At 42.5% G+C, this 26,365-nt stretch overlaps 1 protein-coding gene across 1 annotated transcript in view; it reads right to left on the bottom strand.

Annotated features, from left to right (window-relative positions):
• Positions 1 to 26,365, bottom strand: part of DNER (delta/notch like EGF repeat containing) — a 330,055-nt gene that overhangs the window by 17,229 nt on the left and 286,461 nt on the right. The window contains exons 9-11 of the mRNA XM_039234597.1: positions 21,722 to 21,844; positions 10,515 to 10,628; positions 407 to 538 (exon numbers count right to left, since the gene is read on the bottom strand). Coding sequence (XP_039090528.1) covers positions 407 to 538; positions 10,515 to 10,628; positions 21,722 to 21,844 — 369 coding nt within the window. The remainder of the gene's footprint in view (positions 1 to 406; positions 539 to 10,514; positions 10,629 to 21,721; positions 21,845 to 26,365) is intronic.

Raw genomic sequence — 26,365 nt, 5'->3', positions numbered from 1 at the left:
TTCTCCAGGCAACGGATGGAACCTAATACATTTGAAGACACTTGAAGACATAAATGCAAAGCGAATTTATATTCTGTGTGCTTTTTCATGTTTTTAACACAAAGCCTCTATTTTTCGATATGATTCTAGTGCTTCTCAGTTAGGCACATTTTTGGCTGCCTGAGGAGCAGTGAACTCTGGATGACATCTGCACATTCGCCTCCCAGTAGAAAGGCTGGATTCCGACACGGGAAGCGGGGGTGGGGTGGGGGGGGGCAGAAAGCAATGAGCAAAGGTACTCCTCTGGGACTCATGTTATCCTCTGGCCCCGCTGCTCATCTGTGGGTGACGGGGGCCACCTGGACACAGTTAGTATCCTCTTCGTGTTGAATGAAAATGTGATGTTCAAAACCATAGAAATACTTACGGATCTCGCAGTCTGCACCCACCCAGCCGTGTGGGCAGTGGCAGGTGTAACCATTGGGCTGGTCCAGGCAGGTTCCAGCATGGTGGCAGGGGTTACTGTCACATTCATTTATGTCGATGTCACACTCTTCACCTATGAAGAGAAGGAAAATTAGTGAGGGTACAGCTGGTGGCACTACCAACTCTGTCACATCACTTCTCTGGCAAAGCAGAGAACTGAGTCTGGGATGATGGTCTCCAGCAATGGAGCCCAATTTGCTGTGTACGTAAAATGCGGAGTCATCCCCAAATGCCAGACAAGGGATCTTTTGCTTAAAGAAGACTAAAAAAGAAAAAAGAAAAAGGCCCTGGTAGAAAGAATCTTGAGTCAAACAGTTAACTGAGGCTGATTCCCATGTCTGAATAAACCTTTTGAGGCTTATTGGAAAAGTGAACTGTGGTTCCTGATTTTATTTAAGAAGTCTATTTTATTTTGAATTTTATTAGCTGACTCTTCTTCTTTGTTTTTCTCAAACTCCAGAAAGCCGAAAACCCACAGTTTATGATTTTCTTTTTTTTTTTTGTAGCCAAGTGTTTGAGAGTGTGAGTCTGGACATGTGACTATTTTCTGGAAGGTTCTAGGGCACAGCTGTGTGCCTAGCCAGAATCATTTATGAAAATTTACTTCACTTTCCAAATCCCTGGCTGTGTTTCTGGGAAAGACTGAAATGCACAAGAAGAACATCAGCTCCCCCTAAGAAAAGGAAGAAAAGGCAGTTCTGAGGTCTAGTATTAGCCTAGCTCTGACACAATCTTCCCCAGGGAGTGGTGACCCCAGGAAAGCCACCTTCATTCCAGTCTGCCTTTCCCCTCATTATGCAAAATGTGATCTGGATCTCTTGACTCTGCCTAGACCCAACATTTTGGGACACCCTTGACCCCATTAGAGAGAGCTTGGTTTAAATCAACAAACCTGAACATGGGGTGATTATCACTGTGGTCCAAACACCAACTTACAGGAAATAGCCTATTAACACGAGTTACACAAGCAAAGCCATTGTCACCAATTTTAAGCTATACTGCAAGCCAATACAAAATGGGTATGCATCTCAAACTGAAGGGCATCTCATCAAATGAATGGAAGAGGATACTTCCAATTGAGGCAATCTCTCTTAAAAGTTTAGAAATGAGGACTGATGGGTGGTGGGGGAGAGGGGAGATGGGCATGGAGGAGGGCACTTGTGGGGATGAGCACTGGGTATTATATGGAAACCAACTTGACAATAAACTATTTGTAAAAAAAAAGTAAAATAAAATAAAAAAATAAAGAGATATTAGAATTTCAAAAAAAGTTTAGAAATGAGAAAAGGAAATTTTCAAAATGTAAATCTATTTGCTTAGATACATGTAAAAAGTGAGAGTCAGAGGCACCTGGGTGGCTCAGTCAGTTAAGCCACTGACTCTGGCTGAGGTCATGATCTCACAGTCTATGAGTTCAAGCCCCGCATTGGGCTCTGTGCTGACCACTCAGAGCCTGGAGACTGCTTCAGATTCTGTGTCTTCCTCTCTCTTTCTCTGCCCCTCCCCTGCTCATGTTCTGTCTCTCTCTGTCTCAAAAATAAATAAACATTAAAAACATGTAAAAAAAAAAGTGATAGTCCAAAAAATGAAATAAATTAAAACCAAAAAACCCACAAAAACCTGTAGCACTGCTACAGTCATAGAACAAAGGAGCAAAATCCAATATTTTGTCCATTTTCAAAGCCAATGTTTCAGTGTACACTTGGGTAATTACTTCCAGGCTTACTTAATTAGTATTACTCTTTTATCTGCTACCAGTTTACCTCGCATTTATAAATCCACCATATGTCGCTCCCAGCCCATTTCAGAGAAGGAATCTCACACTGAAACATTTCATGTCTGTTTCATTTCACACTTGCTTCTTACCTGGCATCTGACGGTTTTATTTTTAAATAAGTAAAATCTGTCAAATAAAACATTTACTACTTCAAGGCCCTACTAGGTTGATTATAATTCAGTAGTGTCTAAGGAAATTTGTTTTCTGCAATAAATATAGTCATTTACATCAATAGGAAAGACATGAAATTGATTGCCTCTCACTAACCTATTTCAAAGGTTGTCTTTCTATTAATGGGGCAATCGCTCTGGGTGGAAAAGGGCATAGACTAAACGATTACAACCAGCATTACATGGTAGGCTAGTGAGGAGACACATAAACAAGAACATGCTGAGAAACATTAAAAGGATTAAATCAAATGCCTTGATAAATATATACCTCAGTACTACTTGCCCACCATTTAGGAAGACAGGTTTAACTGAGGCATTTATTAGACATTAGCTGTCTTTAGCTGGCAATCTGAGCACGACAAACTCAGAAATAAGACGCTCTGTTACCTTTGCAGCTGTAGCTGCAGAAAGAGCCCATCTTCATGCTTTTACCATATGGCAAAACTCAAAAGCTGCACTCTGCTCCACAGTCCAATATCAGCACCAAACGCTTCTAATCCCCTAAATTCTAGGAAGTCCTAGAGCTAATCTGGCCCATCCATTCCTGCTCAGGTCCAGAGCTTTTTGGACCAGGGAGGTAAGTGCCAAATTCAGGGTCCAGACTAGCCCTGATGCATTTATTGGTTCTTGGATCTTCCAGGGGCATTAATGTAGTTGGGGAAACGTCCAAAATCCCTAAATTTGTCTCCTCCAAGGCCCACTAGATTAGAAGGACTGGACAGAAACAGAGAATGGCAGGAGAAAATAAAATGAACTTTTAGATACCAGTGACATATCTAAGACCCAGGATCCAAAGGGCTGGGGCCCAGAGAGAATCCCAAGCTTATCCCAGTCTGAATTTCTTCACCCCAGTGTTCTTAGAGCCAAACTGGGGATTAATTGATACTAGCTAATGATATAAACTCCATGCCAGCCTGGGGCCCCAACAGACAGCAGCTACTTCCACAGCATATGTGTTCTGGACAAACCCTGGAGGACACACACTGTGCAGGTATCTTTAGATTACGCTAGTGGCCTGACTTGCACTTTTAGTTCCGTCAGCTACCCCCTACCTGGCTCTCAGTTGGAGGCCTTCATCATGTCCTAGGCTGGCAGTAGGAATGTGGGGTGGTTCTGATGATGGAGGCCCTCAGGGAAATTTTTTGGGAGTCAAGGAAGCCTCCCAAACATCACTGCTCTTCTCTGCCTTACAACGATCCTGCTTTCTGACACTAGTCTTAAGCAAAGTATTTGAAGATTCATTATGAATTATAGAGAGTAACTTTGTTGTATATATATTCATTTGTATGTAAATCACTTCCATTTCCCCAGAGTAAGAGTGTTATGCTTTCATATGCACATCAGCACCCCACCATTCCACCGAAGCATTTTGCATACTGGCTTATTTTAGAAGAGCTCTTAGTATATTCTATAACCTTTCCTTACTCATAGTTGACTTAATAAATCTTTATGCTTTTGCTGGCTTCAGCCAGATGACTTTTTTGTTGACTCCCTTACCTTTTTTTTTTATTTGAGTTGGGGAAAAATCAATTACTTTTAAATCACTGTTGTGCTTGAATAACATTTGTAAAGAGAATACATAATGAAATTTCTACTTGACTAAAGCTGGAAATCATAGTCTGAACTTTAAGTATTTTACAGTTGCTTTTCAATCTACTACTTTCTAAGAGGCAGTGCATATGATAGGCATCAGATTTGATAGTATTTATGCAAAGTTACAAGTGTACTGTTTAATTCTCTATGATTTACTCAGATAAATTAAAATGAAGGAAAAAATTAAAAGTTACTACTAGTAAACCCTTAGATTAATACAGCCCACACTAAATGAGATCAATGAAAATTATTATAATCATAATACCTAGTATTAAATATAGAGCTACTGTGAAATACCTACTATTAAATATAGAGTTACTATATGCCAGGCATTGGTCTGGGTACTTTAATTATAACTCCTTTGTGCTGCACAAGTATTTTATTCCAGATGAAATGAATATTAAAAATTATTTGAGGATACCTAGGTGGCTCAGTCAATTAAGCATCTGACTCTTGGTTTTGGCTCAGGTAATGACCTCACGGTTTCATGAGTTTGAGCCCCATGTCGGGCTCTACACTGACAGCATGGAGCCTGCTTGGGATTCTCTCTCTCTCCTCTTCTCTGCCTCTCCCTCACTTGCATTGTGTCTGTTTTCTCTCAAAATAAATAAGTAAACTTATAAAAAATTAAATTAAAATTATTTGGAACTTCTTCTGCCATGATGGGGTCATGGAAGCCTCTCCTGGCCTCCCACTGTAAAGTAGATAAAACATACATACTTCAGGAAAAACACTTTTAAGACATTAGACAACAGGCAGTGCAGGTCTGTGCCTGTGAGAGAAGGCAAACAAAACAGCTGAGTATCATAATCATCCTGGCTTTCTGCCTGGAGCCCATTTAGAACACAGTGTTTCACTGAGCTGAGGAGAACCAGGGTTTGTGGAGGACAAGGTAGCCGCCATTTGTCGGACGGACTCCAAAGAAGACAGAGCCAGGTAGAAAAAGAGCATCAGAAATACTCAGCATCCCCTTGAGTTTGCTGGTGTACACAGTGCGTGAGGAGGCTGGAACTCCACGGGCCTGGCAAACCAGATGAAAACTGAACAGTTCCCAGAGCCCACGGAGCGCTGGGAAGTATGTGTTCCAAGTCTCACAAGTCAGGATGCAGATATGTCACTGATCACCCAGTGCTTCGGTGAGGGAACGGTCACACCTCAGTACTAGGGCATCACTGTCCCTAGAGAAAAGGCAACCACAGACCCACTCCCCAAAATAAAATTTTAAAAAAGTCTTGGAAGGATCAATCTGGCCAGCAAGTCACTTACATACCTGCCAGAGAACAAGGCCAGCACATAAAAAAGAAACACAATAAACCCAATCACTCAGTAACTTAACTCACGAAGACCATCCATCCACAAGACCATTAGCTGTGCGGAGAAAGAGGAGTACGTGACCCGTACCCAGGAGAAGCATCGGTCCAAAGACACAGATGTGCAAAGAATAGATGATGCTGAGCAAACAAGGAATCTGCTCAAAATGGAAAACGTGAATGAAATGAGGATAGAAATGAAAGACAAAAAAAGAACAAAATGGAACTTCTAGATAGGAAAAATACAATATTTGAACTTAAAAACAATAATGAACGGTTTTCACAGTAGATTTGACTCTGCAGAATGAATCAGTAAACTTGACAACAGCAATAGCTAAACACACTGCAGCTCTGGGAAAAAAAAGGTTTTCATATTGAACAGACACTCAGTGACCTGCTGTACAATTTTAAGTAGTCTAACAGACATAATTGGAGTCCCAGGAAAGGGGAGGGAGGCATAAAATAGTATTTGGTGGAGTAATGGCTAAAAAATTTTCCAAATTTGATGAAACTATAAAACCACAGACCCAAGAATTACAACAAACCCCAAGCAGGATAAATACCAATAAAATCAGACTAAGGGAGTGCATGGCTGGCTCCGCCGGTATGGCATGTCGCTCTTGATCTCGGGGTCATGAGTTCAAGCCCTATGTTGGGTGTGGAGCCTACTTAAAAAAAAAAAAAAAAACAACCACAAGAAGGAACATGGCGATCAATTTGTTCAATGCCAGTAATCAAGGAAAACAGTTTTAAAATGGCCCAGGATGAGACTTCTTCCAAAATGGTGAAACGAAAACATTTTTCCTACTCCTCCAATGAATTCCAAGCAAAAACCCTTCACATGATATAGAAAACAAACATGAGAAGACTCTGAAGGGTCAGGGGACAGAAAGGCTGGGAAACTTGGGACCCAAAGAACAACATGGCGGTGAGCTTCTGAGTTTTCTTTCAGCTTCATATACTGCAGACCGAAAGCTGGAGAAGCCAGTGACCTGGAAGTGCCCAAGAGTGTGTGGAAAGAAAAGCCCCAATTACACACTTACAAATACTCCATGGATCACAGGGAAAATCTAAAAGAACCTAAATCAAATTAAATGACAATGAAATAGGACATAAAATATGTGGGACACAGCCAAAAAATCTGTTGGAGGGAGAATTTATGGCTCTAAATATATTCATTAGAAATGAGGAGGAGCCTCGAATCAATAATCTAAGGTCCCACCCCAACAACCTAGAGACAAAAGAGCAAGATAAACCCAAATGGCCAACCTCATAAGGTAAATGTGACATTGCATTGTGTGTCGGATTACACAGAAATGATTGCCTAATTCACCACACTCAGTCAATGAGGGAGCTTTTGAGCTCAAGAGTAAGTTTTGCTAAATATCAGGCAAAATGAAAGAGTATTTGGTTCTGAGGTAGCAAGTCAGACAGTACAGGCAGCATCGTTCCTTACAGGCTGGTGGTGAATATTTTACCAGACTCTTCCATGGCATGCTAATTCTCAGGACACAATAGGTTCTTTTCAAGGGGGAGAAAAGACTCTATGATCAAAAACAAATGGAAAATAAACAAAAGCAAATAAGATTCTGTACTGTAAGACCTCTTGAGCCTGTAGTTGCCAGACACCTTTATAAATTCACATCCACATAGCATGTACCATGTCCCAAATTTATCTGGCCACAGATGCTTTTTCCAAGAGGCGTCTCATGGGACCAGTGTTCTGTGAAACACATTACCAGCACAGCTTTCCAAACAACTTCGGGAACCATTCTGTGGTCCTCTGCAGCCAGAACGGTTAACGGGGCTGAATAGAAATAGACTTGTGTTGTTTTCAAAGGCCAGTCAGAGTGACATTTGAGCCTCTGCTTCATGGAGGAGTCTTACCACTCCCTGTGGTCGGGGTGAGTACCATGAGAAATCCGAGGGGTCGAGTGGGGGAGCAGAGGAGACAGGAGGCAGGGGGATGGAGGGAAGGACACCACTGAGAAGATCCTGAAACGGGCTGTTCAGGAACCGAGGTCAGGGCTGGCAGTGCTGGATGGAGCGAGACCACCAGGGTCTTGACAATCAAAACAAGGGCTTTGATCTTTCTCTTAAAAACAATGAAATGCCAATAAGCAATGGTTAAGTAGGAAGCAAAGGGATTAGATTTTCATTTCGTGAGATCTCCACGGTGCAGAGAATGTGTTAGGGGTGAAGGCGAAGGGGCGTGGGGAGACCAGTTAGGGAGGCTACACTAGTGTGGGCAGGAGGTGAAGGCAGCCTGGTGTCAGCTCCAGGCAGTGAGATCTAAGAGGTTCTAGGATTCGTTGGTGGTTGGCTGCAGGTAAGGGAGAAGAAGACGAGGGTACAGATGATTCCTGGGTTTCTGGCCAGAACAACTTCCGGTGCTGGTAATACCATTTAATGAGGTAGCCAACATTTCAAGAAGGAAAGGAGAAAAAAATCTATAAGCTTAAGGTGTCTTTGAGAGATACCCAAGAGCGAGTGCTGAGTAGGCAGTTGGAGACTTGCTCCATTTTCTGGAGAAAAGATTGCATTTTGTCTCCCATAAGATCCCAAGATAGATTTCAAATGGATTAAAGATTTGCATGCACAAAATTAACTCTTACATTATTAGGATAATATAGGAGAATGTTTATAAAATTGTGATGGGTGGGTCTTTCTAACATGCAAGTACAGGAGAAAAGAAAGCAAAGGAAATTATCAAGATTTAATGATATAAAACTAAAATATGGTATATGAAAACAAACACTTTTTATACATTTAAAGGCAAGTGGCAGTAGAAAAATATTTTCAGCCTATGGAATATAAGATGTCATATACTTATTCTAAAGGGGGCTATCTCAAATTAAGAATAAAGATAAACATAAATGTTAACTAGCTGGAATTAAAATAAAAACTTAAAGTAAAAAAAAGAAAGGAAGGAAAGAAGGAGGGAGGAAGGAAGGAAGATTTACATAAATGGTCTGGTAGAAAAGCAAAGCAAGGATACGAACAGGGAGTTTATAAAAGAAGACACACAAATGATCATTTAAAAGTATTAAATGGTATTCAATTTCATTATGAATCAAAGACCTGAAAATTAAGACAACACTTAAATGGCATTTTTGGTCACCAGAATGACAATTCTCAGCATTTGTGTGAAGACAAGAAAATAGATATTCTTGTATACTCTTGGTAGGACTGAATTTGGTACAATGTTTTCTTAGGTGTGAATTTGGTACAATGTTTTTTCTTAGGAGTGAATTTGGTACAATATTTTTTTCTGAAGAGCAATATGGAAATATGTACATATCCTGGGCCCTGGGACTCCATACCTGGGAAATTAGCTCAAAGAAATAATCAGACAAGTACACAGAGATCTACATACAAGGACACGCATTGCAATGCTGTTTATAATAGAGAAGTGCTCAACACCCCAAGAGCTGAATTGGAGATGAGTTAGAAAAAAGCAACATTTTATATAATGAGCTACAGGGCAGCCATGAGAAGTGATAAAACAGAAGGATATTTCTCCAGGTGAAAACATATTTATGATTTACATTTATTTTTAAGTGAGAGTGGGAAGTAGGTTACAACATAGTATAAGCAATAGGATTCCTTTTACACTCAAATACATATTCATATACACTATACGCTATATGTTACATATACAGACCTTCAGGAAAATATCTGGGTACATGTATTAAGATATTAACAATAGTTATCGCCAAGCAGTGCAGTGTTAAGTGTTTTTTCCTACAGTCCTGTATTTTCTAATCTTTCCTCCATGCTTTTTATTATTTGTGAGATAAAAATGTCTGGAAAGAAACCCACAATGCTTCCCCAATATTATTTTTGCATTCATTGATGAGTATAAATGTCTGTGTGTGTTTATAAACCAGTCAGCAAAACAAAACCATCTGCGAATCATTTTCTGGAATGAGCCCACTTCTCAGTCCCAGGAAAACCCAAAAGGAAAACACAGGATGTGACACAGATAAATAGAAGGAAGATCAGAAGTTGCTTCTCCTGCATCTTGACTGTTGGCATCTTCCCCAGAAGCACAAAAGAGGCTCCCCAGGGATGGGATGGGAGCCCTGTGGTCTGTGAAATTCTCCAGGGTTGGGGAGGGGGCCATGGTGGGTCATCAGGGGAGAGGGGAGCATGACAAGATGCTCTCCAGCCAATGAGAACACTTGGTTTCCAGAATCTTACGAACCCGCCTTCTTCTACGGGAGCCTTATAGGTCAACTTTCCCAACATGCAAACCAGAGTGACCCAGATGTTTCTGTTGGTTGGGCAGGCCTGAAAACATAGACCCGTCCGATGCTCTACATTTCAGGACTCTTGGGTTCCGACAGACAAGCAAAGGAGGGATCCTTTTCTACCCCAGGGGCTCACAGTTCCCTTTTGAGAATCTGACAAAAATTTGAAAGCCTTCTCTCAACATATACACATACACACAATGTTTCACATCCAATTTCTGGGACTCAAAACTTCCCTGAAGCCCATGGGGCAGGGGGTGGCTTAGAAAGTCTCCCGACTCTAGAAGTGACTCTTCCCACTCACAGCTCAGGGAGGGGCTTCTCTTGCCCCCTGACCCGCAACCTACTTTGCCCTTGGAAGCTTTCTCTCCGTGTTTCCCACACTTACAGCACCTGTACCTTCACCAACAATCCCCCTGAAGCTGGAGTGTTTCCCCTCCTTGCCCACCACCACCACCTCCCTTCAGTTTTCAAAATCCTCAAACTGGTGTATCTTTCCATAAAAATAAGTCTGGTAGCTGAATGCAACTGCTGTAAAAGACAAATTGATTTCATCCTTTCCCCTTCTTCCTTGAACACTTACACCTTCTCAGGCATTGATGTAAAGGCTTATGTCTCATGTTTCAAAGCTGCAGCTCTGGAATTGCTTAGCAATGGCAATCTCAGCAAGTCTCTGTAGTAAATGCTGGATTCTGAGGAGCCTCATTTAGTGACAACATGGCCAATTGTTTTAAAGTAAATTTTCATCCAAGCACTGCCGCCTAGTTACATTTTGCAGCGGTGTTCATAGTTTTGCAATAATGAATGCACAGAGATTTCTGAAGTTGTTATTGTTGTTGTTCCTTTGGTTTTTGGTTTTTTTTTTGTTTTGTTTTGTTTTGTTTTAATAGCTGCAGTCTTAGGGATGTGGTGGTAAGTCTGAAAACTCAGTTCCCAGATCACTTGCCTGTAAACCCCGGTGCGCAGACACACGTGCCATTGAGGCCTTCGCTGTCACAGGTGCCTCCGTTCAGACAGCTGACATTAGCACAAGGGTCCTTGTAAGACTCACAGTGGATTCCTGCAGAGAAAAAGACACAGAAGGGTAGCTTGTTAAAGAATCTCCAGCCCCCATGGCCGTTGAAAGCAAAGTGTCTGAACAGCCTGGCACTATGGGAAGACAGGTTCCCAGAGGTGCACGTGTGTGTGCAAGCATGTGTGTGCATGCCCGCATGTGCCCCCTCTTGGCTAGTTTGTTGTGCGGCCGTGCCTTATGAATACACAGCAAATTCATTCTCTGCTTTTGGGTCCTACATAGTCATTTATCTCTCTCTGACCACAAGTCCCAAAGCTCGGCAGACAAAAATCCCTGAAAGATAACATTGATGAGTGACATGTTTTTAAGTCTTCAGAAGGAATAGAAAATAGCCCGATATCCTTTATAAGGTATAGATCCAATTACTAAGCAGCATCCTGAAGGTGAAGATGTGGAGTCAGTCAGATATTGAAATGAGCGCTGGTTGTATTTGGGGAAACTGCACGACAGAGAGGCAGCCACTTGGTACTTAGATTTCATTCAAAAGACCAGACCAGATCACCGTGTTCCAAAGTTAACATGTTTTGCCCACAAGCCACGTCCTAGCCCCTCACACTGGGCTTTGCCTCTAATTTGATCTCTGTAATAACACTTAGAGACAAAGAGCCTTATTCTCCCATTTTGCAGATGAAGAGGCTGAGGAAAGAATGCAAGGTCATGAGGTTGGTCAGGGAGGCAGCTGGGATTTGAAACCACCAGCGATCTGAGTCTGTGTCTATTCTTGCTGAGTAGTTTGCTGAAAGTGAGCTCAGGCTGGTCATGGAACTTACAAAATTCCATGCAGCCCATTTCACAAAAAGTAGGTATTTAAAAAGCTTTCATAGCAAAAGCCGTTTCCCCTGGGTCCAAAAAAGTCTATGTATGCATGTATGTGTGCAAAAGTAGGAGTGAAGGACTCAATAATTTTTGGCTTTCACATCGGGGAGTTCTATATTGTTGGAATTTTTTTTCCATGACTACTTGTTATTTCATAATTTTATTTAAAAACTTTAAAAACCCAATACCATTTGAAAGGTAAGATTTTTTGCTGTTGTTTCACTGGAATGCCAAGGCGGGTGAATGGACTGATCGCTCCCTCTCTCTCATCCCCCCGCCCTTTAGAGGGGAAGACAGATTACATTATATCCTGGGTAAGAATGTACACAATGGTATGTTCACCCTTCCTGAAAGCTTCATGAAAAATAAGCATAAAGCTAATAGTAACTGAACAGTATTTACTTCATTTGCTCTCCACTTCATCACTTAGCTCTTTATTGTGCAAAGGACAGCCACACCCAATGACTCATGATTTAGTCACTGAAAATTTTCTCGCTGGGACTTTTATCTATCAATTTCTTTTTCATTGTCTTATGAAGTTGGGCTCAAGAAGAGGAAAAAAGTGTAAGAGGAAATAGAAACAGAATTCCCATCTGTATTCCTACTAATAACGTATTGGAGCCTGGCAAAGCATTTAGAATGGATGGTTTTTCATTCCATTTTATCCTTTGCCCCTCATATCCAACCCATGAATAATATTCTGCCAGATATTTTCCTAAAGTGCTTTTCAGATCCTTGTCTGGCTTTTCTCCCTCCCACCACCTCGATCCCACTGCCTCGGGCCTAGTGGGAGGCAGTCCCCCAAAGCCTTACCCTAGCTCCCTATCTTCAGTGACAGGAATGAGCCTCCTTGACGTTCACTGTCCTTAACCCACCCAGGCTTCGTGGTAATACATGAAATCAAACTAACGTAAAGACCTGCATAAAACCATTAATTCTTCCTCGCTTGGGTGCGCATGGCCTTTTCACCCAGAAGTTTCTTCCTCTGTTTTCTCACTGATTCCCAAGCAGCACGGACTCAACCAAAAGAATAAAATACAAACCAGTCTTTTCTGCTTCAAAGTGTTTATCAAAAAACAAAGATTCACATATTTTCAAGTTCCCCTGGGGCTGATCAATGGAAACCAGGTGACAAAAAAGGCTTCCAAATGTAATGGGAAATACAGTCATAACCCAAGTTCAGAGATGTCTGGAATCTAAAAAGATGCCCATTAGAGCTCAGGTATGAGCAATTAAGGATGACCTTTACTGGGTTTCCAGTAACACATTAGCCAATCAGGCCTGTGTAATATCAGCACAATGAATCTATTAACACACAGACTACCACGTTTTTCAAATGAGGGTCAAAAGCTAATTCGAAGCTAAATATTTAAACACCTTAAACTTAAAAGACTTCAATGGTACGGATTTATGAAAACACCCAGGATAATAGCAATTTTCATCTTTTGGATGTCTTTTTTCTTTTCGGCCATGAGCGTTTCCCTTGTTACTTCTCTTTTTCAAACGATACTGGGTCACTGGAGATCCATTGAGAGCTTTCTGGCAGAAAGAGCGGACAAAAGCTTATCTTCACAAAAACACTATGACTCTGAAGCAGGATGGTCTTAAAAGTCCTCAGTGAGTGCTTGGCTACTCACATTGCTATACTCTAAGCCTTGCTAATCCTAATATAAAAAATATTTGTCATACTGCTCAGCTTGTCGATAAGAGCTGAACAACCACGAGCTAGAAACCTTGAATACAGAAAACAGATAGTCATGAATACCAGTGATGTGCCAAGATGGCTCCGCTCCAACCCTCCCCCTCAGGGCCCCAGGGCCCCACCTTGCTGCCTTCCCCAGGGGCCCTGAGCATGGCGGCACGCTGAAGGCTGGGCATCTCTTCCCTCTGACAAAAACGCCTTCCTTCACCTCTGTCCAGGCTGTTCTTCACCCACACATTCTATCTGTCAAAGTCTAACTCAAACGCCCTTTCTCTGGAAAGCTGGACCTGACTCTCACAAGGCAGAGCTCCATTTCTCCACCATTGTGCACTGACAGCATGCTGGGATTTGTGCTCTTAGAGCGTTTACTGTGTTAGAGCATGACTTATCTCTGCTCCTGATTTCCCCCCCACAAGTCTCTGAGGTCCTTTAGAGCAGACGCCATTATTTAATGCATTGAAGAAATTCTGGACGTATCACCAGAATCCTGTCCTGTCAGGAGGGGCGACGGTCAGTGTACTTTGGCTGACACACAGGTAAAGATTGCCAGAGGAGTGAGAAGTCATTCCAAATCTGCTTCAAAAACACCCTATTTTGTCAGGGAAAACCAGGTCCACACTTCAAATTAAGTCTGTGGAGCGACACATGCATCACCCATTGGCAAAGGATGTAGCACGCACGATTACGAAACTTATGTTTAGTCTCAAGCAAAAATAAACTGTAATTCAGTCAAAACTAATAAAAATTCATACTTTTCATATTAAGGGATAGAGAGGCAATGTTTCTGAAAAGGCGTCTATTCCAACAGGGCTCTGTATAGAAGTTAATTTTAGAACTAAAATGAGAAAAAAATTCAAAGAGTAGTGTGCCAATTATAAATCATCATTGCCATCACTATTCAGTCATGATTAATATTTTGAAACCTGAAAGTCACTATTTTATCTCCAGGAAAATTAAGCCAGGTAAAGAAAAGTAACTCTAAGTGCTCTCTGAACTTAATATTCTTTTTAAGACATCATCTTATTTTATTCAAACTTACTTCCTCCACAAAAATTTTTTCAGTATTTCAACCATCACAGAACCCAACCATTTCTAAACTCTTTCAGAAACTACCATTGATGGGGCACCTGGGTGGCTTAGTCGGTTAAGCGTCCGACTTTCGCTTAGGTCATGATCTCACGGTTTGTGGGTTCGAGCCCCGCGTTGGGCTCTGTGCTGACTGCCAGCCCGGAGCCTGGAGCCTGTTTCAGTCTGTGACTCCCTCACTCTCTGACCCTCCCCTGCTCGCGCTGTCTCTCTCTCTCCTAGAAATAAATAAAACATAAAAAAAAAATTAAAAAAAAAAAAGACACTACCATTGACATCTCGACCTTGGTCTCATTATTCCTTCTGTGTGCCAGTCTCCATCTGCTCCTCTGGCTAAGTAATAGCCTAAAAATGGAAGAAGCCCTGACTTATTCACTTTTGTATCTATCCCACTACTTGAGAAAATATCCAGAATTTCTTGTTCACTGCATAAGAAAAATAATTCTGGCGATCAAAGAAAGAGTTATCAACTTTTCGATTATAAATGTCTGTAGACGTTTAAAATAAATGATTAGGTACAATATGATCACATCCATAATCCAGTGATTTCATTTCTGAAACCCAATTCTCCCCCTCTCACCTAAAATTCAGACAGCATAAAAAGTTTTTTGAATAAAGATGTTCATTCCAGAATTATGTATCATAGCCCCACATCAGATGCAACGACAGAATGGGTAAATATTTCCCCATGGGAACATTATACAGCCACTAGTGAGGCTTTCTAGCAATGTCTAAATCAAATACTACAAAAAGGAAGGTATGAGCAGAACGATATAAAATCACAGGCATACTCAACTGTAACCATAAACACATGAATATTTAAAAAGGATGTGAACAATAGCAATAATAACTGCTCTTGTGTTCTGTTGTAAAGCTTGAGCAATTCCAAATTTACGTTTTTTCTAAAACTTTATTGGTGATGTGTTGTTTTCATAATTAAAAACTGAATTATCTTCCAACTCTAGCCACCCCAAATTCCAAATGAGTATATTGTTGATCATCGAGTTTGTTCTGCAAAAAATAAAAATCAACAGCATATGGGGCCGCTTGACGCTTTGACAATAGACGTTGGGGTGCTAGCAAAGCACTAGTGAAGTCTTTCAGGTCTAGTCATGAACTAGCTCTGAGCTCATTTTGGAGGGGGGATGAGCATTTCAGTATGTCTGAAGGGAGGTTATCCTGAGTCATTCCATGTATTTTGCTTCTAACAATTTCATGATCCACAGCGGAAATTTTATAGGAAAATGTTCACGTTGGATTCCTTTATTTAATTAGCGTGTTAAGTGGCAATTTCAATCCAACCAAAGATGGCTTTTGAGCATTTGTCTTTGTGCAAGCTACTACATCAAGAGCTGCAGAGACTTTAAAAAAGAGAGAGAGAAAAGAACCTATGTAGTCACTGCCTTTCAGGAGATTATAACTTAGTGTAAGAAAGAGGGAATTTTCAGGTACCTGGGTGGCTCAGTGGGTTAAGCATCTGACTCTTGACTTTGGCTCGAATCATGATCTCTAGGTTTGTGAGTTCAAGCCCCACGTCGGGCTCTGTGCTTGGGATTCTCTCTCCCCTCCCTTTTTGCCTCTCTCCTGCTGGGGCTCTCCCTCTCTCTCTGTGTCTTTCTCAAAATAAATAAATAAACTTATAAAAAAAGAAAGAAGGAATTTCTACAAGGTTGACCATCATTGTCATAGCAAATACAGAGACCAGGTTGGGAAAACTCAAGGAGGGAGATATCACATATCCAGAGCCCAACACTACAGTCAGTAGTGTTGACTACAGGACTGGATGAGGGCAAAGAGGAGTGGGCAGAGAAAGGGGACAAGAAGGAAGCCATGGGGACCAGCAGCATTCATGGCATCCCGAGGACAAAGATTCGGTGGGAGCAGGGGGGCAAGAGTCAGGGGACAGGAATGGAACTGCAGAAGGAAGCTAGTGTAGAATGAGTTCCATTGGACCCAGCGGCCAATGGAGCAAAGAAGCAGGAACCAGGAATCGGAAGCTGGAAGGCCAGGCTTCAAGATCTCACTGAAAAGCCCTCAGTTGGATCAACCCAGGGTGGTGTGGACAAGGTCCAAACTGAAGAGGATGAAGAAAAGAAGAAAAAGTTTACAAATGGAGGTGTTATCTACAGCAACTCTAGGGAAACGGTTGTAAAATAAAGAGGAAGAAAGGAAGAAGGAAGTGGAGGACCCAGAGTCAATGAGAAGTGTTTTCTTTCAATTCACATGGAATTTATGAAGAAGTTTAAAAACATTTCTTTTTTTCTGTGTAGCAGCCAAATTTCTCCTGCACCATTTATGAAAAAAAAAAATCTTTCCCATTCATAGCAATTCTTGAAGAGCCATACATTATTCTAGACAATGGTTTCTGGGCCATTATTCAGTTTTGGTTGGCTGTCCATTCTTGTACCCATAACGTGTGAATGTAGGAATAATAAATAAACGATAATAAAACATCTGGCGGAAGTTCCCCCTCATTACTTTCCTTTCTCACAATGCTCTTTAGCCATACTTGCCTGAGCTCCCATTACACTCATTCTTCTTAGGAAGTTGTATTAATTTATTTAAGTTGGATTTTAACATAAAACAGTAAAAAAATCACCACTTGAAAGAAACGTATGTGTGAAGTAGGAAGTTAAAGTCCCAGCCCTCCCCCAACACACCACCCGCTTAGGTTCTAACTCCAGAAGTGAGTACTAGTTAGGACTCGCTGCTCACCCATTTGGTAGTTCTCTGAATTAACGACACATCCTATACGTAGACTAAGTTCAAAGAAATGCTTCTGATGTCCATTCCCCAAGGAGAGAAAGGCATAGGATCTTGTGACTCACTTTTCCTCTGGATCAGAGGGCAAGACTTTACCCCTTCCACCTCCCTCTTAGTTCCTTTTACCACCCATTCACCCCTAACTACCACTTTAGAAGTTCTACCATTTAGGGGTGCCGAGTAGCTTGGTCAGTTAAGTGTCTGACTTCAGCTCAGGTCATGATCTCATGGCTCATGGGTTTGAGCCCTGCATTGGGCTCTGTGCTAACAGCTTGGAGCCTAGAGCCTGCTTTGGATTCTGTGTCTCCCTCTCTCTCTGCCCCTCCCTTGATCACATAGTCTCTCTCTCTCTCTTTCTCTCAAAAAAAAAAAAGAGAACATTAAAAATTAAAAAAAAAGAAGTTCTACCATTTATGGAGCTAGGCTTTGCCTTTAGGAGTCTCATTTAAATTCAAACCTAACGGTCTCTACAAATATACCTGAATTAGATGGTCACTTTACCTGCTCACTGGGATGAGATCTTTAACACACGTGTATATCTTCCAATCCCTCCCATCCCCAGCCCCTTCAACTCATGGATTTAGTTAAAATGATATGAAACTTGAATGTGGTCATATAAATCTTTCTTTAAGAATGGGTATAATGGACACACACTAAGGTGACCTCCAATGAGTCAACGCTTCCTTTGTGTGTGAGCTTTCAACCAATAGCATCTGGCAAAAGTTAAAAGATTTTGAGGATGCAGTTAAACTTTGTGTTGATCTTAGGTGGGCCTGACCTAATCAGGTGAGATGGTTCTTTTATTATTAGTATTAGTATTAATATTTAAAGAGGGTCTAGGCTTCCTCTCCTGAAGTTAGAGGCAAAAAACAGCACAAGCTCTCTTTCATCTCCCTTTCATTGCTAGCTTTCAGAGAGCAAGCTGTCATGAATTCTACAGCCACAAGGAGATGAATTCTGCCAACAACCTGGGGAATGAGGAGGTTGACCCTTTCCTATCCAACTTCCAATGAGAACTGAGTCCAGCCAACACCTTGATTCCCATCCACTAAAATGTGGCTGGACCAATGGAAGTGTTGGATACTAAAAGGGTGTCATTTCAAGCCACTACTTTGTACTGAGTCTTTATGCAGAACTTGTTAGTAAAGCAGCTATACATATTTTTTTCCAAAAGACTTCTCTTCACCATTAAATTACCAGCCACAATCACTTTAATATCCTCTGTTTGGGTTTGCCACTGCATTTAAAGGAGTCTGTTCAACCCTCTTCTTCCTGTTCTCTGGCTCCAACTATCTAGTTATATGTGTTCTGATTTAGTCCCAGTCCAGTGAGACTACTTTCTAAAATAATTTTCTTGGGGTGCCTGGGTGGCTCAGTCCATTGATGCTTGACATCGGCTCAGGTCGTTGATCCCAGGGTCACCGGATGGGATCAAGCCCTACATAGCGCAAAGCCTGCTTACGGTTCTCTCTCTCCCTCTGACCTTTGTTCACTCTCTCTCAAAATGATAGATAGATAGACAGATAGATAACAGATGATAGCCAGAGAGATAGATGATAGAATAAAATAATTTTCTTAGAAAGGGCACATGGTGTTATGTTTTCCATATCCTTAAATGTGCAAAATATCTTTCTTTTGCCCTCAAATGTCAAGGATCCCGTAACGGCCAGTCCTTTCCATTGAGAAGCCTCACACACTGCTGTGTGATTGCTTGTCCTCATTACAAAGAAGGGCAGGCCAGTGTGGATCTGATTCTCTTTCTTTGTATGTAACCTGTACTCCCTGTGAAGGCTTTTATAAAAAATATTCTCTTCCTCCTCTGACTTGGAAATTTTACCAGGAAATCTCAAACTGTGTACCATCTCCTTCATTAATCCCTCTGGCCCTCTGTAAGCCATTCATTCCGTTTTCTCCAGGTCGCAGACTTCTTCCAGCAATCCATGGATTTTGGTTCCACTGCCACGTGCTCCTCCTTCTTCTGGAGCATCCGTCATTCTGAGGACACAGATTGCCTGGAGCTCCTCCCCGATCTTATCCGCCATGATTTCCTTTTCCGCAGATCTTCACTTCCACCCTCAACTAGTTCCTCCTCTGGGTCCTCCAGACCCAGATTGAAGACTGAGTAGCACACAGCACTTTTCTCACTTCCTCTCCTGCGTGGTGTGAGCGTTGGCTGCTGATGCAATTTCATTTTTCTTTCCTAGATTGTCTTCCCTTTTTGAGTGGCTGCGACAGGCTCCTCGTACTGGCTAGGAGGAGGTCGGGAGGAAACGTCACGCAGAGGCAGATGCCGCCGGAGACTTCCCTCCAGTGCTGGACAGGCCGGCCAGCAGGCCCGTCTGCTACGGCGCAGGGTGGAGGCCTCCCAGTTTGGGGTTTTCAAGGCTCTCCAGGGATGAACAGAGACCACTCTGTCTCAGCCACACAGAAAAGAAAGGACCAGCCCAGCCCGACTGCAGTTGTTATAGAGGGCAGCCAGCCTCCCTGAGAGCAGTGGAGCCCTCCACCTCAGGAGGTCACATGCAGGTTACATACGGCATGTATTTCCTCTTCGGAAACCGGGGGGTCCTTTGAGCTCAGCTGGTCACTGAGTCGGCTCTGACCCTGTTGTTTGTGACGTTCCCAATACCTGCATCCTTCTCTTGAGAATCTAAATGCTCGGATATGTTTGGGATACTTTCCAGGGTTATTTTCCTTCTTGGGCCATCCCTAGCAGAGAGTCAGTGATTGATGGAGGGCAGTCTCAGAAAGACAGAAGGGGTAGAATTTAGGGGGGCCTGGGTGGCTCAGTCCATTGAGTGACTCTTGATTTTTGACTCAGGTCATGATCTCATGGTTTTGTGAGTTTGAGCCCTGTGTCCAGCTCCATGCTAACAGCATGGCGCCTGCTTGAGATTCTCCCTCTCTCTCTGCCCTTCCCCTGAACATAGTCTCTTTCTCAAGAATAAATAAACTTAAAAAAAAAAAAAAGAAGGGGTGGGTGCCTGGGTGGCTCAATTGGTTAAGTGTCTGACTCCTGATATCAGCTCAGGATGATCTTGGAGTTTGTGAGATCGAGCCCTGCATCAGGCTCTGTGCTAACAGCAGGGAGCCTGCTTGGGATTCTCTGTCTCCCTCTCTCTCTGCCCGACCTGTGTTCTCTCCCTCTCGAAAACAAATAAACCTAAACTAAAAAATAAGGGGTGGAATTTAGAGCACATATGGAAGGATGAACAGTCTATATATCTGTGGTTCATCATGTTGTCATTGTGGTTTTTACCGCTTAGTCATGATAGCACAATCAATGCCTCAAAGATAGGAAACAACTGCATCAGGGACTGAAGAAATTTGGAATTTTTACTTTTTGAAGCACATCCACTACTAATTCTGTCACTGAAGAACCTCAAAATGTCAGTAAGCATCACAGTCCTTACTTTACAGACACAATAACACTTTCAGAGATTAATTCAGGCTCAGCAGGAAGCCAGAGGGATGATGAGGATGGGCTACTTAGGTCCTCTGATTCATTGCTCCTTTATTCTTCTCTCCAGGACTCAGCAGATGCCCTATTTCTCAATACTCTGAAAAGCCTGAAAATGAAATCTACGTGAACTGAGCCAGCACCCCTGCCCTTGCAGAAGTGGGGGAGTTTGGTTCTAAATGGGCATTGCACTCAGAAAGAAGCATCAGATCTGCTGAACACAGAGCAACCACTTGGCCCAGCCTCGTCTCTTCCCACCAGAGACTAGATCAAGTTCATCCATGTGGTCTACAAACCCTTAAGGCTCACCTAAAAGACCAATAAATAAAGGTGGGTCCATCCAATGAGAAGGAAGGTTGCCCGGCAGATGGATGGTGTCAAGTAAGCAGCAGTGGGAGTAAGAGGTTAAATGAAATGGCTATAAATAGCGCCCACAAAGGCATTACAAAAATCCAAACCAAGCCCTGAAGTTGTGGCTTAGAGAAATGTGCGCAGCAGCTGATAAACATGGATTTTCTGGTGTGGTGCCATCCGAGGGTATCGGGGCTTAAACGGAGCCACACCGCTGAGCCCACTGGGGAGTGAAAAGAAAGGGCTTTGGGGACATGCTGGCTGGGCTTCTGAGGGACACCACTGCCACCTCACAGGCCTATTGTGAGGGATTTCTGACTTCAGGCACATAAGGGCTTAGAACAAGGTCTGCACATTATTAACACTCTGTCAATGTCGGCTGTTTTTCCAGAGTGACCTTGACATGCATCCACTCAAATGAGCTAACATTTCCCTTGCAACTGACTCATTTAATGAGAATTAGCTTTGTTGCCAATGTGTGAGATTCCACCTGGGTCCTCCACCGAAAAGCGCGGCATCCCATGTCACCCCGCTGGCCACACAGCGCCACGCTCCCCTCCCCATGCTTCCCACTGCCATGTCCTCAGGTCCGTGTTGGACAGTGTGCTGCACCTCACTTTTTGTCATCGGCTTCTTAACTCAGTCAACCAAGAAGACAGAAGGATACAGAAGGATACAGGAAGAAGGAAAGGGCAGCAGAGAGATGTTTCCGTCTATCAGGAGGAAACCCCAGACTTACAAATTGGTCTCTTCAGCCCCATGAATCATCCCACCTCGAGCAGTTGGTTTGGATTCTGAATGAGATGATGCTCCAAGTAGAGGCTGGTGTGTGTAAGTTGAGAAAGGCATGAGGTTGTTTAGGCCACTCTGGCACCAGAAGGCCAACTGATTGGTGCTCACCTTTGTACTCGGCCAGGCACACGCACTCATAGCCATTAACGAGGTCCCTGCAGGTGGCTGCGTTCAGGCACGGAGCAGAGAGACACTCGTTGTATTCTTCCTCGCAGTAGAGGCCGTGGTAACCTGAGGGACAGAGGGGAAAAAAGCCTGTGGTCAAACGTGTCCCAATGACCCCCACAGTGCGCCAGCCTACAAGAGAGGTGGCTGGGTATTGACTGGGGAAGCATGGCACGGACAGACGGGATTTAAGCAGTTGAGTCCCTTGGGGTGTATGGAAATGTGGGTTTCTGGGAAGAGTTTCTTATGAGGAGTCTGTTCTCATCACCCTCTTTCATGATCCCAAGTATAAAGGAAGTGATCCCATTTATCCACCAGATGGTCTCGTGAGGACATTGCATCCAATGGCACTAGTGACCTGGAGACCGGGGTCACCGAGTGCATGGAGCTCCTTTCAAAGATAGGGACCACCCTTCCTCCGATCAGAAAAGCGTTATCTGATAACTACAGAGAATTTTATTTAAAGAGAAAAGGGTCGGCGTATTTCCTTTGCTTTTCAAGTCAAGAAGAGATTCGGCTAAAAAAGGCTTCACTGAAATTCCCGATAAAATGTCGGGTATTTTTTTAAATGTAAAATTATGATGATCTCAATGATAACATTTGAAATTGTACTTTAAAATGCTAATGGGTAAAAACAGATGAAGAGCAATGGAGAGAAAGAAACCAACAGTTTCTCAATAAAGACGCGTTTGCTCTATTTGCAAAACAGGTGTTTATTCTAAAGGACAAGAAGACAACATTCTTTTAGATTCACTCATGAATGTTATACTGTTTTTAACTTTCAAAAACATGTGTCAGTGCCAATTTGCAGTGAAACTGAGCCATTTTTTTTTCTGGCCCTGTGCAAACAATGAGAAACACGTGAGTGCTTTCAAAAATCACCCTGCCTGTGTTAGTTCTGAATTCAGATAAGCAGAAAAAATAAACCCTTGCTCAAGTGGGAACTAGAACTACTAACTTTATTTCCCTCAGCTTTCCAACCCATAGCCAACCCCCAAACCCATAAAGTTCCATTAGGACATGCTAATGTATTGAACTGTTTTTGTTTTCAGTGCCTACTGCAAAAGTAGGTTAAGCCCATATGTACATTATTAACGGAGCCCTTTTCAACTGCTGTTGTTTTTGAACTGCTTTCCAAAATGAGGCAGTGATAACAGACCCTCAGAGGAGACCTCGACCCACCTGAGACAAATATGCCATGGTTTTCAATTCTTCGGGCTCACCCTACTTTTCGTAATTTTAGGGTAATATTTCCTATTACTCTTCAACCGTAGTTTGATCATCCAGATCAGAGTTTCTCAACGGACTGCAATTTTGCCCCCAGAATACATTTGGCAATGTTTCTAGAGACACTTTCAGTTGTCACAATGGGGGTGGCGGGGAAGGAGCTGCCCCCAGTATCTAGTATAAGGGTGCTGTTCAACATCCTGTGAGGCACAGGACAGCCTTCCGCAACAAGCCATCCAGCTAAAACACTAAGAGAGCCAGGTCGAGCACCCTGCTCTAGATGAAGGATCAGCAAATTCTGGCTCACAGACCAAATCCATCCCCATCTGGTGTTACAAATGACGTTTTATTGGGACACAGCCACACTCATCCATTTATGTATCGTCAATGGCTGTATTCCCACTACAATGGCAGCCCGTGTAGTCTCAATGGAGATCGTATGGCTCACAAAGCCCCAAATCTTTAGTCTCTGGTGCTGACTCCTGATCTAAGTTCAATAGAAAATCTTTCTTCTTACAAGAGATATTAACTCTTATCAAATAGGCAGATGGCAAACATTTTCGCCCATTCCGTAGTTGGCTTTTATTGAGTTGATTGTTTCCTTTGCTGTGAAGTTTCTTAGTTTCATACAGCCCCACTTGCTTACTTTTACTTTTGTTGCCTCTGCTTTCGGTGTCGTGGCCAAGACATCACTGCCCAGGCCAATGCTATGAAGATTTCCTCCTTTGTTTCCTTCTAGGAATATTATAGTTTCAGGTCTTACATGTAAGTCTTTAATCCATTTTGAGCTGGGTTTTTTTTGTTTTTTTTGTGGAAGGTGTAAGATGATGCAAACGGCCAACACATGTACAAAAAGATGCTCAGGATCACTAACCAGGGAAATTGAACCAAAATCACAAGGAGATATCACATCGCACCTATTAGAACGGCCATTATAAATACACACACACATAAAATAAGTGTTGGGGGATGGAGAAATTGTAACTCTTGTACACTGCTGGTGGGAATGTGAAATGGTCCGTCCTCTATGGCAAACAATATAGAGAATCCTCCTCCCCCCGAAAAAAATTAAAAATAGAACCACCATATGAGTTACAATCTCATTTCTGGGATTTATCCAACGTAACAGCAAACAGGACCTCAAAGGAGATATTTTCATGCCCATATTCACTGCAGCATTATTCACAATTAGCCAAGAGGTAGAATCAACCTAAATGTCAATCAACAGATGAATGGATACAGAAAATGCAGTTTATACATACAATGGAATATTATTCAGCTTTTAAAAGCAGAAGGAAATCTTGTCATGTGTTATACCATGGATGAACCTTGAGACTATGAGCTAAGTGAAATAGCCAGTCTAAGAAGGACAAATATTTCACAATTCCGTTTGTATGAGCTATCCGAAGCAGTGAAACTCATAGGAATGGAACATAATGGTGGTTGCCACTGGCTGGGGGGAGAGGGAAATGGGGAGTTGCTGTTCAATGAATATAGAGCTCCAGTTTTACAAAATGAAAATGTTCTAGAGATTATCTCTATGACAATGTGCATATCATTAACAACACTGTACTGCACTCTCAAACATTTTAAGAAGGTAGATTTCATATTATGTGGTTTTCCTCAGAAATTACAAAAAGTATATAATATGTAACCTATATAAAGAGTCAATTATCTTTTGGCTTCTCAGTAGGAGTAACAATCACAAGGGACATCTTTTCAAGTGCATTTGCTCTCCTAGCAGATCTTTTAAAAATCACTTGGAAGAATAATAGATAACCCTAACAAGCCATCTTTGACCTCGTAATTGAAGTGTTATTTACAGACAAAAATCAAAAGCAAATTTCATGAAATCATCTATAATTGTTTTCATTTCTCACAAACTGTATCATTATCTTCTTCCACTAATAACATGAAAAGCAAATGAGGAAGTTATTTTACAGAGATAATTAAGCAGGTGATGTTTTTCTTCCTAAGGGGAAGAGAAAAAGATAAAGGCTTCGTATTCTGCAACCGTTTCTTCAGGGATGGTAACATTTCAATGTCTTTATGGAAATGTCAAGGCACCCTTTACACTGGGTGCCAAAGAACCTAAATCGGACTGTTGGAATAAAAAAGGCATTCCTTCCAAAAGAGAAGGCTTCTGTGAAAATGAGGCTGCCACCCCCCTGCTAGTAATTAATTCGGGCAAACAAATTCGCTCAGGGCAGTATGCCCAGGGTCTAAGAAAATTAGGCTAATCCAAAGAAATTGTTAAATAAAACAAAAGATCAGAAGGGTGAGATCAGAGTGACCCTTTCCAGGGCACTGACCTTCATCACCAGAGCTGCTCCCATCTTTGCATGACTTGCTGCTGAATATTCGATTCCAATATTCCCTAGAATGGATAGAGCACAGCGATCATCTGGACGCTGAGGAGTGAGAGTGATCAAGACGGCCGCCATGTTTAGGCTGAGCGAGCGGGTGGTGTCGCCATTAACACAGAAAGGTATGGCCAAAGGAATAACAGGTTTTACAGAAAGCTGAGCAGTTGGATTTTGGGCGTATGTAACCTAGGGCTCACTTAGGGGGGTCCAGGTGGCGGCTGGAAACAATAGGCTTAAATAGCATAGAAACAGCAGCTTGGGAACTAGTGGCCTGGAAGTGGTGGTGCAGTTTTGTGAAAGAAAACCCTTCGAGAGGAAAAAAAGAAGGGACCAAGGTCAGATCTGCATAGAAGGGCAAGTGGAGAAGGAGAAATCAGATCAGAACACGGGGCAGGGATGCGGCAAAGGAGGAGGAAAGCCCAAGGACAGCAATGTCATGGGAGCCAGGGGAGGGAAGGAAATTAAGGTGGGTTGATCTAAGGCTCTAGAGAATAAGAACAGCTGGATCAGAAGATTCAGAGGTCACTGGAGACCTGCAGAATAGTAACTCTCAAAGGGAGCTAGACTGCCCTTTCGAGGTTGTTTTCAAAGTCAAGGGGAGGGACTTCACATCACAGTGATTGGATGGTTTGACTGGAATTTAAGAGGCCGGAGATATTAACCATCTTGTAATGTCTAGGATACCTCCACACAACAGAGGATAGCCCTGGCATCCCTCACAACTTCAGACTGTCCCATCGGAAATTTGCGGAGGTCAAAACCCTACTTGGAACTTTCCAGGCCTACAACCTAATTCCCTTACATGTACATGCACATTCATAGTTGTTTTTTTTTTTTTAATATTTTTTATTTATATCTAGGAGAGAGAGAGAGAGAGACAGCGTGAGCAGGGGAGGGTCAGAGAGAGAGGGATACACAGAATCCAAAACAGGCTCCAGGCTCCGAGCTGGCAGTCAGCACAGACCCCGACGCGGGGCTCGAACCCACGAACCGC

Source organism: Hyaena hyaena, unplaced genomic scaffold, assembly GCF_003009895.1.
Source record: "Hyaena hyaena isolate Hyena2069 unplaced genomic scaffold, ASM300989v1 scaffold_86, whole genome shotgun sequence".
Taxonomy (NCBI): Eukaryota; Metazoa; Chordata; class Mammalia; order Carnivora; family Hyaenidae; genus Hyaena; species Hyaena hyaena.
This window is presented reverse-complemented; position numbering and strand designations above follow the sequence as displayed.